This window comes from Ictalurus furcatus, chromosome 23 (assembly GCF_023375685.1).
Source record: "Ictalurus furcatus strain D&B chromosome 23, Billie_1.0, whole genome shotgun sequence".
Lineage (NCBI taxonomy): Eukaryota > Metazoa > Chordata > Actinopteri > Siluriformes > Ictaluridae > Ictalurus > Ictalurus furcatus.
The window spans coordinates 2467501-2480828 of record NC_071277.1 but is presented as its reverse complement, the minus strand read 5'-3'; the positions used below and the strand labels follow the sequence as shown (position 1 = coordinate 2480828).

Below are 13328 nucleotides of genomic sequence, written 5' to 3'. Positions count from 1 at the left end.
CAAAAGTGCTTTTTCTAATTTTCTATCCTTCTGTGAACAGGAAGTGAAACGTCTACTTCTCAGTATTTAAACTTCCCTTAAATGTTTGTGAATAAGGAAGTTCTGTAGCAGGCCTGTCTTTCACGACTCCACAGCTCCCTCTAGTGGGGTACTGAGTAAAAGATATCGCATGTATTACACATGCAGTGAATAAAGGGTTGGTTATATGGATGTTTAATGATTATAATGCTGTTTAATGCGTTTTAGCTTGTTTCTAAGATCGGTGAAAGCAGGTGTACTGACGAGGTTGCAGATGATTTATACTAGTATAAAAACAACACACATTAATTTATTAGCTGGAAGAGATTTGCAAACTATGTCTTTTTGTTTTTCAAAGTTGTACACTGTGCCTGATCAAAAACCCATCGCAGCTCCAGAGCATTGCCATGAACACAAACCATGTCCATCAAGTCCACACAGCACCTGTTAGTTTTTCTTTCCAATCCATGCAACAGACAATGAAGAGCAGGTTAGGAAAATGAGTGTGGAGTGATTTATGTGGATAACATTTTAAGAACATTTATTTTCACGATAAAAAGGCGGTACTACGTGTGTGTTTTCTTCTGCTCCGTGGTTTATTTAAAAGACGCTGTGAATTTTGTCTGCTTTCAATTTGGTTAAAAAGAGTCAAAGTTTTTCCAAATATTGTGATATTTTATCTGGATCACTTGCCCCTACAGTACCAGTGAAATGTCTGCACACATTCGATTGAATATATATTTTTAATGTCGTGAAGGTGTTTCGACAGGTTTGAAGTGTATTTCTAGAACAGGTGTCATTCATGAAGTGAATGCACGGATATCAATGTATTTCGAATCAAAATGTACACACAACTTAAAGCGAGTAGCTTTTACTTTAAATTTGTTTGTTTCCCCAAGCAGGTGGTTTTAATTTCGAAATCCCCAAATAAGAGCTCGGCGTGTTTGAAAATATTCAGAAAGGCCTCTCGGGTGAAGCTTCGTCATGAAGACGGTTGTGAAAAGTTTCCCAGAGTTTGCAATGCTTCATTAGGAATACTGTTAAGGAGAATTGTTATTAGGAATAACCGCTTTGATTTGAACACTACGTTTGGTCACTTCATAATGCCACGTGTTTCATTCTGTTAATGTCTTTCGTTACTATTAGAGTAGTGGGAAATTCTTTTCAATGAGCAGATGTGTCCAACCTTTTGACTGTTAGTGCGTGTTTGCACATTGAACGTTCTGCTATTTATTTATTTTTTTTGCTTCAAGGCGAAGGAGCTGCCTACGTACAAGGATAATGACTTCATCAACGATGGACAGAAAATATACATTGATGAGGAAAATAAAAAGATATTTCTTGAGAAGCTTAGGAAGGATGTGGAGGTAAATGCAATGTTTTTTGTTTTTATATATATATATATATATAAACACCCTCTACATGCACACTTTCAAAGCAGATTTAAATTTCTTTTTAAATTAAACCATTTTTTTCAAATAGTCTCGACGTTATATATGATTTTTGATTATTAATCTCGGTGCGTGTAGTTCCTGGCGCAGTTGAAGCTCATGGATTACAGTCTGTTGGTGGGGATCCATGACGTGGAGCGAGCAGAGCAGGAGGAAGTGGAAAGTGAGGATAATGAAGGAGATGATGAAGGAGAGAGTGATGGAGGGATTGTTGGAACACCTCCAGACAGCCCCAGCAACACTCTGGACAGCACCAAACCCCTTTCACCGGGAGACTTTGACCCTACTATTGATGTCTACGCAATTAAAAGTCACGACAGTGAGTGGAGACGGTGGCACTCTGTTATCATGTTATGCAGTGACTCTAGTTATGTGCACTTTCATTAGTGCGTTTAATATACCTACTAAAGCATGACTTTCAATAATGATCCCCAGCTCCAGGCTGCATATCTTCCAGCCCTCCTTTTTACACACCGCTTTCATATTCTTAGTGAATTATCTTGCCCTTAGTGGTATTAATCAGGTTCGGATTATTTCCTTGCTGATAAACCGCATACGTCGGATCATTTCAGGATTGAATTGCACTATAAAGACATGAACAAATTACAGTTGTATATGAATAAGTTACATTCAAGATGCTTGGACAAAAGGATATATGTTATTATTTTATACAACAGTTAGTTCCGGTTCACTGATTCGAATGGTAACCTCACTGGGACGTTTCAGTGTGTATCGCTGCACTCATCTGTGTTTGCAACGTAAAACTTTCACTTCCTAGTTCAAGACCGTTACGACAGTAGTGTTAGCGACATCATCAGCAGACATGGCAAACGGTTACTTTTCGAGAACATAACTTTCGGCTTAAAATAGGAAAGCTGGTCAGGTGAAGATGAAATGGAAATAGGGACACCAATTTTAAGGGAAGCAACTTTAACAGGAATATATACAAATCCGTGTGAGCCAGCTAGAAACAGGGCAGGGGTAGCTCAGTGGTTAAGATGTTGGACTACTGATCGGAAGGTCACGAGTTCAGATGCCACTGCTGGGCCCCTGAGTAAGGCCCTGTATAAATGAGTTAAACGTAAGTCTCCGTGGATAAGAGCGTCTGCCAAATGCCGTAAATGTAGACAGCTAGCCAACATGCTAGAAAATGAGAGCGTGGCTTCTTCGGGAACATTTGGCCGTATTGTGTCCGAAATGTCACGTCGTCAATATTAATTTCTTGTTTGTTGAACTTGTTTATAGATCTGTTACCCACGGCCGAATCACAGTCATGTTCAGTAAAACTGCACTCTTGCTCGTACGATAATGCTCAACTCATTCAGCTAATTCATACTACTTCATTTTTAAATAAAGCATACTTAAGGTTAACGTTAAGATAAAAAAAAAAAAGCTTTTCATGAAATAACACTCTTTTGCTACAGTATCAATTGATGGGAGAGTGTCAACGATTGCATAACAGCAGGTTCTCTGAAGTCGGTTTTTGTTTAAAGTTAATCTCTTTGGCGCATATACTCCAAAAATTAGTCCTTTACTGTAGCTGCGAGTTAGATGTACCTTATCGGTTGGGCACTGAGTGTATATATATTGCGGATTAACATTGGCGCTTTGACACATTTGGCAGCCTTTAACAGAGCAGTAGTGCATTTGTACAAAGAAATAAACGAATCATTGCAGACCTTGTCAATTAACAGGCCAACAATGTGATTAACTAACACGGTACAGGACGTGTATAGGAACTGACTCACCTACCTTCCTCTTGACCATATTTAGCACGGATTAAGTTCCTGAAATTTTAATTGGTTCTGGTATTTTGTTTATTTTTAAGACTCTCCTCGGAAGGAAGTCTACTTCATGGCTGTGATTGACATACTGCAACATTATGATGCCAAGAAGAAAGCAGCTCATGCAGCTAAAACAGTCAAGCATGGAGTGAGTGCTTATTTTATTATTCACTATTGTGTCGGCCATGTGTTCCACCGGTATGCGAGTAATATAGGAAACGTAATAGGCACATTTCCACTGCATGATCCCAGGAACTTTTTCAGGGGCACAGGAACTTTAGGCCTGTTTCCTCTGAAGAATCTAGGGGTAATTTTAATCCCGCTGCCAAAATTCCAGGGGCATGTGAATCTGGAATGATTGACAGTTGCCTAGGTATTTTGACTTCACCAATGTTAACCGACACCTTCTCCACGTGGGGAAAGCGTTGGGGTTCGTTAATATGAAATCAAATCCATCAGTGTATGTTTGACTTTAGTCAACTACCATTAGAACACGAGTACACCGATCAGCCATAACATTAAAACCACTGACAGGCGACGTGAATAACTTTGAATATATCGTTATAACGGCACCTGTCAAGGAGTGGGATATATTAGGCAGCAATTGAACAATCAGTTCATGTTGATGTTGATATGTTGGAAGAAGGAAAAATGGGCAAGCATAAGGATCTGAGCGACTTTGAGAAGGGACAAATTGTGACGGCCAGCCGAATGGGTGGGAGCATCTCCAAAACGGCAGGTCTTGTGGGGTGTTTTCCTCATCTGCGGTGGTTAGTACTTACCAAAAGTGGTCCAAAGAAGGACAATCAGCAAGAGGGTCATGGGCGCCCAAGGCTCATTGATGCATGTAGGGAGCGAAGGCTAGCCCGTCTGGTCTGATCCCACAGAAGAGCTCCTGTAACACAAATTGCTGAAAAGGTTAATGCTGTCTATGATAGAAAGGTATCAGATGCATCACAGCTTGCTGTGTATGGGTCTGCGTATCTGCAGACAGGTCAGAATACCCATGCTGACCCCTGTCCACCGCTGAAAGCACCTGCCATGATCACATGAGCGTCAGAACTGGACCACGAAGTAATGGAAGAAGGTGACCTGGTCTGATGAATATTTTACATCACGTGGACGGCCGGGTGTGTGCTCGTCGCTTACCTTGGGAAGAGATGCACTATGGGAAGAAAGCATGCCGGTGGAGGAAGTGCGATGCTCTGGGTGATGTTCTGCTGGGAAACCTTGGGTCCTGGTGTTCATGTGGAAGTTACTTTGAAACAGTGTTGCAGACCAAGTACACTCCTTCATTCCAACGGTATTCCCTAACGGCATTGGCGTCTTTCAGCAGGATAATGCGCCCTGCCACACTGCAAAAATTGTTCAGGAATGGTTTGAGGAACACGACAGAGTGTTCAGGGTGTTGATACGGTCTCCAAATTCCCCAGATCTCAATCTGATCGGGAATCTGTGTGGATGTACCGGACAAACGAGTCCAATCAATGGAGGCCCCACCTCACAACTTACAAGACTTAAAGGATCTGCTGCTAATGTCTTTGTGCCAGATACTACAGCGCACCTTCAGAGGACTTGTGGAGTCCATGCCTCGACACGTCAGAGCTGTTTCGGTGGCACGAGGAGGACCTACACAATATCACAATATTGGACAGGTGGTTTTAATCTCATGGCTGATTGGTGTATATCAGTTAACCATATTTATTAGGGATGCCAACGAAGCTTTTTAAGCCGTAAATGGTCGAAATTTCGAAGTCTGAATTTTTGAATGAAACAAAAAACATGTCAAATCTAACACTTGGCAAATCATTTTAAAATGCTGTTGGCTTTCCTGTAACCGTCACCACAGATGCATGGTCGAGCCCATCATGGTAGAAAATGGAGTGCATGTATATACAGTGTTGTACAGTAAGCACACGGTGCTTGGAGGGAAAATGCTCATCTGTTTTAGTTAAGATGTAGACGCATTGCTGTCTGGAATACCTTGATGGAAACATCCCAGATATTGTTTATTGGGTGTTTGTTGTTGTATAAAGCTAATATTATTCTCCATTGGTTAGGAGATTAATATTAATACATTGGGAGTATAATCACTGTTACGTTTCCCCTCTGTCTAGGCTGGAGCAGAGATCTCGACCGTGAACCCGGAGCAGTACTCTAAGAGATTCTACGATTTCATTACCACCATTCTGCCCTAAACTGGAGCAAAACCCACAGGGGTGAAAGAGGGACGCTGATGGAGGGGTGCCCAAACGCACTCACCCACCCTTACAGCAGCTACAACCACCATTCGTTTACATTTTCATTTTTTATTTGTTCTTTGCTGTTTTGTGGGACCATAAGTGTGATGAAACAGTAACAAGTATAAATCTTTGTGGGAGCTATGGATTTTTTTTTTTTTTTTTGGCTTTCCGATGCATGTCCCTCATGGCATTTTTAATTCATGTGTTATTTTGCCTTCCTTTTAATTGAAAGGGGGAGAGAGAGAGAGAGAGAGAGAGAGTGCAAATGTGATGGTGTACGTGGCTCAGTGAATGGACATACACATGTAGAATGATGTCACTCAGAACGGAGGCTGAGAAGGAAAGGAGCTTTCAACTGCTGTAGAATTCACGTCAGACAAAAAGGAAATGTGAAGCTATCCCATGCAGAATCAGTCACCCACCCCGATTGGTCAAAAATGCCTGTCCTTTTACTTTTCATACGCTTTACCAGAAAGCGCATTTCATCAGTCCGTCCCTGCTCATCTTCCCCAGTTAAACCTAACACCGCCCCTAATGTAAACCTTACCCCTCTTCCGCCCGTGCTTCGTTCTCGTCTGTCCATGCTCATGTACTTTTCTTTCATCCAAATCTACCCGGTTCTTGTCTTTCATGTGTTTTCTAGTTAAAAGCTGCAGCACTTGTAGGTGAACGTGCTTTCATTGCGTTAATCAACGCGACGTTGATTCTCACGTTAATTCTCCGAAACCATGGCTCTCCTCCTCTGAACAGACTGACTGCAAAGAAAACGCTCCTGAGCTCCATTCACATTCACGAAGGAATGCACCTTCTGACTCTTGCATGTTCCTACAGTGTTTCACACGAGTGTGTGGTGGTATTTTATTATTTTTTTGTGTGTGTGTGTTTTTTTTTTTGTTTTGTCTTTTTAATGACCTGTAGGAGGTTGAGATGATTCGTCTATAATTTCGCATCATGAAAAGGCGTTCTAATGAACTGAACAGAAGCAACAGCATTGGTGGCAATCACTTCAAGTCTGTAAAATCTGTTACGGGAATGATCTTTCATTTGCCATCAGCACCTTAAACTGTTGCACGTTTTTTGTTTTATTATTTTTTTTTAAATGAGGATCTTTTTGGTCTGTTACATACTGCAACAATAGCACTATGAGGCACTGTTGAATGCAGCCCGTGGATTTGTGTCGTCACAAGTACGCTTGTTCTAGGCAGAAAACCCATAGTTTACCTCTTGCATCATGTAAACAAATTCACACTTATTGCTGTAATGTTAGCTACAGTGTTCATTGGGGGAGTTTGAGAAAAGGAGGATGGGGAGGTCCTGTGTGTAGAGTAGTGTAATTTCTTTTGCCAGTTTTATAAACTTTACGTTTTAAATTGGCAGTCGAGTCAGCAGTGTATTGTATGTTTTGCACATAATGAACCAGAAGTTTAAATAATCCCTTTGGTTCGGTAGAGTGGTATTTACAGGGGGGAAACGCCACACCTGTACAAAATGGTGATTCATGAGAATTCGAGTCGACTCTTAGGAAAGGTTATGAATCGTTCATGTTAGGCGTCATGTTTTCTTACTTCACCGATATGAATCCCTGCGAAATGGCTAGAATTTCTACGAAATTTTGCATGAAATTGCTATTGTTTAGTATTGATCTGTTGAAACATGACACCACCACCACACCATCTAGAAAGTTCTGACTCTTTAGAATCAGCATTTTCTTGTGTGTTGGTTCAACTGATTTGATTTTTTTATTATTATTATTGTTGTTGTTTTTTTTTTTTAATTAAATGCACAGTTTTTATTTGCATTTTAATTTGTACACGGAATTGTTCGCATTTTAAGCAGCACATCCTTATCGAGTGAAGTGTTCTGATAAATGAAGAATGTTACTGTTTTGAATTGTGCAGTACTGTAAAAAGTTTTGGGGTTTTTTTGTTTGTTTGTTTGTTTGTTTGGTTTTGTTTTTTAATAATGCATGTTGCATTTGTTTGCCCTCTTCAGCCTGACGCCGTGTGTAACTGTCACCCCTCCTAAAAGAAGAAAACAAACAAACAAACAAACAAAAAAATTATACACGCGCTTATTTCTTCTTTCTGACGGTCTTCAACCTGCTTTATACTGTCAGCAATGTATACACTGTGCAAGAGTCGTGCCTTTTTACTCCAAATTCTTTAATTTTCTATTCTTAATCTCAGTTTTTGGTTTTTTTTTCCCAGAGGTAAAAATTTTATTTTCTAATTCTCTAATTTTCTTTTTTTTTGTTTGTTTGTTTGTTTGTTTATTTGTAGTTTGGCTGTGTATGGAGAAGACTCTTTTATGTGTTGACAATAACACTTAAAACCATTAACACCTTTTTGAGTTCCAGCATTGAAAATGGCCCTGTGAAAGCTGAGTGGGACTTCTGTCACAATGTTTATTTTTATTTTTATTTTTTTATCAACTTAACCTCAGTATTATCATTAATCCAGACTCTTTTGCTATTTTTATCCGTTGTTGGTTTTTTTTTAATTATTATTATTATTTTTTACCAGTTTGCGCAATGGTTGTTTCTTTTTTCTTCTTCTTCTTCCCCCCCCCCCCCCCAAACATCCAGTCGTCGTGGTCTTCGCATTTGCAAAGAAGAGGAAAAAAAAAAAAACCCATTTGCTTGAATACTTGTGGTTTTGACACGCAGCAGCACGCAACCGGAAACCCGCTTCATCTCGCGCCTTTGGCCTTCAGATTTGCCAAATCAGCACTCAGCCTCTCCGCACAGGTTCTTCACATCATGTAGAAATCTTCACAGAAAATGATGGCAGTTTTATTGTGCTAATATCAGTTAATGTCTCTTTTTTTATTTTAGGCTGTACTAAACGCGGCGCAACGTGTGTGTCCTGTTTTAACTCCGCAACTAGTTAATGGAGAGACAGAGAAAGAGAGAGAGAGAATCCCCCCACCCCCCTCCATGAGCATGGAGAAATAAGTGTTTGCTAAGTGATCAGTCGAGGATGAGAAGTGTTGGTGAGAGTGTTTTAAAAGTCTGGGAGGGGGGAGGGAGGGAGGGAGGGAGGGAGAGGGGAAGGGGGGGGGTTCTTTCAGATTATGTTCAGATGTTAACCAATATAATACACTCCATTTCAGAAGCATCGCTCAAAACCATTAAAGCACTTTGCAAATCCTCGTGCCTGTGTGTTTTCTAATCCAGCCTCGCCCCTAACTGCACTTCCATCTTCAATTCAAGTATTTGTGCGACATTTTGCAACTGCTTATTAATTCAGATCAGAGATTAAAAAAAATTTTAAAAAAAAGCTAGCACACTGTATTTTTCCTTGGCGTTGGGGTGGAAACCATCAAGGGTCCGTTGTTGGGTATCTTTAATAAGCCTGTGTAGCCTTTACTTATGCAAGTGCTGGACCTGTTAATTAGCTTTTAGAGACTTTAAGTCTGTATCAGTGATGCTCAGTTATGTCAATGAAATGATTTGTGACGGTACGGTTTATTGACGTTTCCATGTGATGGGTGTCAAGTCGAACAACCCAATGAGTGATATTAGGCTATAGTAGACTTGTGATATTCTGTAGCTGCGTTCATTTCAAGATCTATCCATGATCCAGTGTCAATGGGTGATTATGTAGCCTACTGCAGTTCGCCTATAATGTTTTACATCATATTTCTATATTGTCTGTCTCGTGTTGTTGGGCCTAAGAAATTTTTAGAAAGCCGATGGAAAATGAATTGCCAATGGAATTAAAAGTGAAATGATGGGCTTCGGTTTGCAGAGTAGGTTACCGCATTACTGCGAAGTTTAGGGATTAAGGCCATGAATAAATAAATCTGTTTCTCCAGCTGTGAAAACCCTGTAATTAGCTTATAAATTCTACCAGAAGCGGCTTTTATATCCAAATGGCTTGAAATTGTGCACATTTTTCGACATTAATAGACAGATTAGTGCGCCCCTCCATGGGAAATTAGTGGGGGGAGCGGTTTTTGTAATTTTTTTTTAAAGTCAGCTCGCGTTCTGTATGTATCTTCTCCCTTGCATTGCAATTTCACTGATAACATTCTTTACTTAACAAATACTACCATTTCACCTCCCCTAAAATATAGTCTAAGCCCACGTAAATAAAACGGAAACAATTTAAAATGTTCATTTCTACTTACACCTGTGCTACAGACCAAGGTGAATACACCTGGTCATGTAGCTACACCTTTGCCACATGAGGCTCTTTTGTTATTGTATGGCTAGATGTGAACTTTGGGGAAATATATACATATATAGCGTTTTTAAAAATTTTTCTTTTAAACCAAAGTTATGGTGGTTTTCGCCTTACATCTTCGCTTTTTTTTTTTATTTGATTCTTGATGACATAATAAATAAGAGATTAATGCAAATTCACCGATGATTTCAATTTTTTTTTTTTTAAATTAGTCAAATCACCATGGTATCATCTTTCACATACATTTATGTGAAGCATAAACCCGTAAGCGCGATGCTCAGCAAGTCATGAGGCCCGTTTCTGCGGTAGGAACGTGAATCATATCTCTTCCGTTCCACCTTAAATACCTCAGCCCTGCCTCCTCGTAGGCGGAAGTTGCGCTATTTTCTTTCACCGATTGGGGGCGACAAATGAACACAAAATGTCCTCCTGGCGCCGCGCCACAATTAGCCGAGTCTCTAAAGGAGACCTGTCCGCAAATTGTCGCGTATATGTATCAAAATGCAGCGATGTATGAAGGTGAATACAGAGTCTTAAAGCTCCATTAAGTGTTCCTGAACAAATGAAACCTGTTGAATATGTGTTTTAAGGCACAAGTTATGATTTGTATCCACGCTTGCGCTATTCAGCGTAATGGCTACTCAGTTGGGTTTGGGAAATTGGAGCGCGTCACACCGTTAACCCCTTATTCAGGTTATATATTTGAAAGTATAACACGTCCACCTGGGATAGCTTGGGTTTTTTAAAAGTTTAGGCTAAAAAAAAAAAATAGGCGTTTTGTATTAACAGCGTGTAGATGAACAGCTATCGAGCCTATTGTTTGTCCAACACAAGTCTGTTTCAGGCTTCTGCAGTGGAGGATGTGTTACTGTATTCACTTTCAGCGTTATGAGCTACATCTCATTATATGTATAAAATGCTAATAGGCACATGTGGGGTTTTTTTTGTTTGTTTGTTTGTTTGTTTGTTTGTTTTACTCAGAACCGGATCATGACTGTATCACTGAACCAATGTTTAATGAAATGAAAAACAAAGGTCTTAATTTATGGAGAAGGAAATAAGGTTTCAAAGTCGAGGTCATTCTGCACATAATTTCGGCATTAACTGCGATTATTACGTCATCTGTTTGATTACAGAGCTTAGAAATGTATTTCGGATAGAGGCTTAGAGAAATAAAATTGAACCTCTACCAGTTCATGTATATCTACCTGAGGTTTTTTTTTTTTTCGTGCTAGAACATATATATAAGAAATGATTTATACGTTTTTGAATGGTGTTTAAATGCGTTAAAGCTATACCGAGAGCATGACATTTGCTATAATATTCATTTTCTCACGGTGATGCCATAAAAAAAAGCCATTTTTCATAAGAAAGAGACTTCCTATGGAGGTTTTTTTGTTTGTTTGTTTGTTTTGTTTCTTTCTTTCTTTTTTCTTTCTTTTTTTTTTTAAACAAATGTTGGTGTCAAAAAATAAAAATTCCCAGTGTGCATGTATCACACCTTGGACCTTGGAAGGAGTAAATAATTCTTCTATAAAACTGCTTGAAGTACCATGCACGGTAAGAGTTTAGTGAAAAGGGAAGGTTATTTTACTATGATGTAAAAGACGCATGTATAGTGTAATGTATGCATTAGCCTATAGTGTATTATTATGTCCTACGGTCTATAGAACCTTTTAGACACCTCTACCTTTTTTTTTCTGTGTAGAGGTGTAGGCTGTATAACACTTATTATAAACCTCGTCATTTCCCTTACAACTGAGGGATATTTTTGTCCCTTACAGCCTACACGATTATCACATTCAGAGCACATTTATTCAGTAGCCTCATATCAGTCCATTGGTTGTTTCTCCTCGTGTACTCACGCTTTCTCATATTGCTCTTTATTGTCAAAAGCTGTTAAAAACGATCAAAAATTTAAACAGTTAAGATGCTAGGTACCGACTTTCCTAATAAAAAGCTGTTCACAGTGTCATGATGCTCCAGCCCAGCATTCAGGAGGCCAAATTAAAGCTCTTTTATAAACAGATTTTGGGAAATTTATTGGGTGGGGCAGAAGGAAAGAAAACTAAAAAAAAGAAGTCTCGTATAATGTTTATTTTTTTCTTGTTTATTTTACAAGCATTCACCCGTTTTCGCCTAAAATGCGGCCGAATAAAGTCTTCTCTCTGTAAAGCATGAGTTTTATAAATGATAATAAATTACATCAGTACAGATTTTTATTCATGGACATAATCCAAACAGTCAAACATTAGGCTCATTGTTTAAATGTGTACAATCATATTGTTGTCTATTTCAAGCTTTTGTTGTTGTTGTTGTTGTTGTTCCTGAACTTTCCATCTACAGAACTCATTAAGTCCAAGTTAACATTATTTAAATGCCTACTTGTTTGAGGTTTGGATTTAAAACCTTTCTATTCAAGTCTAATAACTTAAATGAACTGAATCATAAATATGATAACGTTGATAATGGTGGGTTGTGATTTCCAACACAATCGCACGCACCTTCCCTTGAGACTCACTGCTAAACAAACGAAATCCTCTCATTTAAACTGGGGTGGGGTGGGGTGGGGTGGGGGGGGGGGGGGGGTACTGACTAGTATTCTGTTATTTCTATTTAGTGAAGACTTCAGAGAGAATGATTATGCATGTGAATTAAAGGGGGAATTGGACTCTCTACATGCTGGTGTTCGAACACAACGATGTTTTTGCTTCTTTATACATTTTACAGTTACATTAAGAGGCTCGTCTACCTTCTCTACCTTCTAAATACACATAGAACATGCTGAAAAAGAAGACCAAAAAGAGTCCGAAAAATAAAGAGACCAAGAAATCTTTGTGTGAAGTCGTTCTAAAAGTGAGACCAAAGGGCCTCCAGGGGCCCGTGAAGCATAACCATGGGGTCTGAGAAACATTATTATTATTATTATTATTATTATTATTATTATTATTATTATTATTATTTCATGTACAGTGCTGGAACCCGTCTTTATCAAAATAATTAGATTTATTATTGAGCTCTTATAGGTGTTAGTATGTATGTTTGGGGTTTTTTTTTTTGTGAATAACAATTTTTATTGCATGGATTCCCATAAACAATAACAACCAATAATGACAGCAACGCAAACACACACGAAAAAAATAAAAAGGGGGGCTGCACATAACACACACGAGACCCATAAACGACAAATTAAGCTAAAGACGCCATCAACACAAACATCTTTAATGTACAAGGTTTGTAAGAAAGCTAACAGCGACTGTGCAATTCTGAAGTGTACATGGATATGAAACCTGGATGTAGCCAGTTCCAGGATGAGCACGTCCACTCAGCGGGTTGAATCCAAACTCAAACAAAAGCAAGTCTGTAAATAGTAGAAGGTTCAGGAATAAAAGCTCCGTGTTTCTAATAAATGATCGAAATAGTATTGTGCACATTTAAATATGCTCATGAAATAAACATGTAGCCTTCTGAGACGATCTGTTGAATTTGTTAAAGCTAAAGGCGTGTAAAAAGAATCGAGAAGCTCTGCTCTAAGGGCTACAGCTGGGAAATCAGATCATGCTCTAAGGTGGGATGTGTTTTAGACTTTATGTTTTACACCGTGTTCATGCAACAAATCTGTTTATTCTGTGTAGAGGAGGGCTT

The 13328-nt window shown here is 39.1% G+C and overlaps 1 protein-coding gene across 1 annotated transcript in view; it reads left to right on the top strand.

Annotated features, from left to right (window-relative positions):
- The window catches only part of pip4k2aa (phosphatidylinositol-5-phosphate 4-kinase, type II, alpha a), a 37574-nt gene extending 29567 nt beyond the window's left edge, over positions 1 to 8007 (top strand). Inside the window, exons 7-10 of the mRNA XM_053611501.1 lie at positions 1272 to 1385; positions 1548 to 1788; positions 3298 to 3401; positions 5371 to 8007. Of these exons, the coding sequence (XP_053467476.1) occupies positions 1272 to 1385; positions 1548 to 1788; positions 3298 to 3401; positions 5371 to 5451 (540 nt within the window). The 3' untranslated portion in view covers positions 5452 to 8007. The remainder of the gene's footprint in view (positions 1 to 1271; positions 1386 to 1547; positions 1789 to 3297; positions 3402 to 5370) is intronic.
- The last annotated feature ends 5321 nt before the right edge of the window (positions 8008 to 13328 follow it).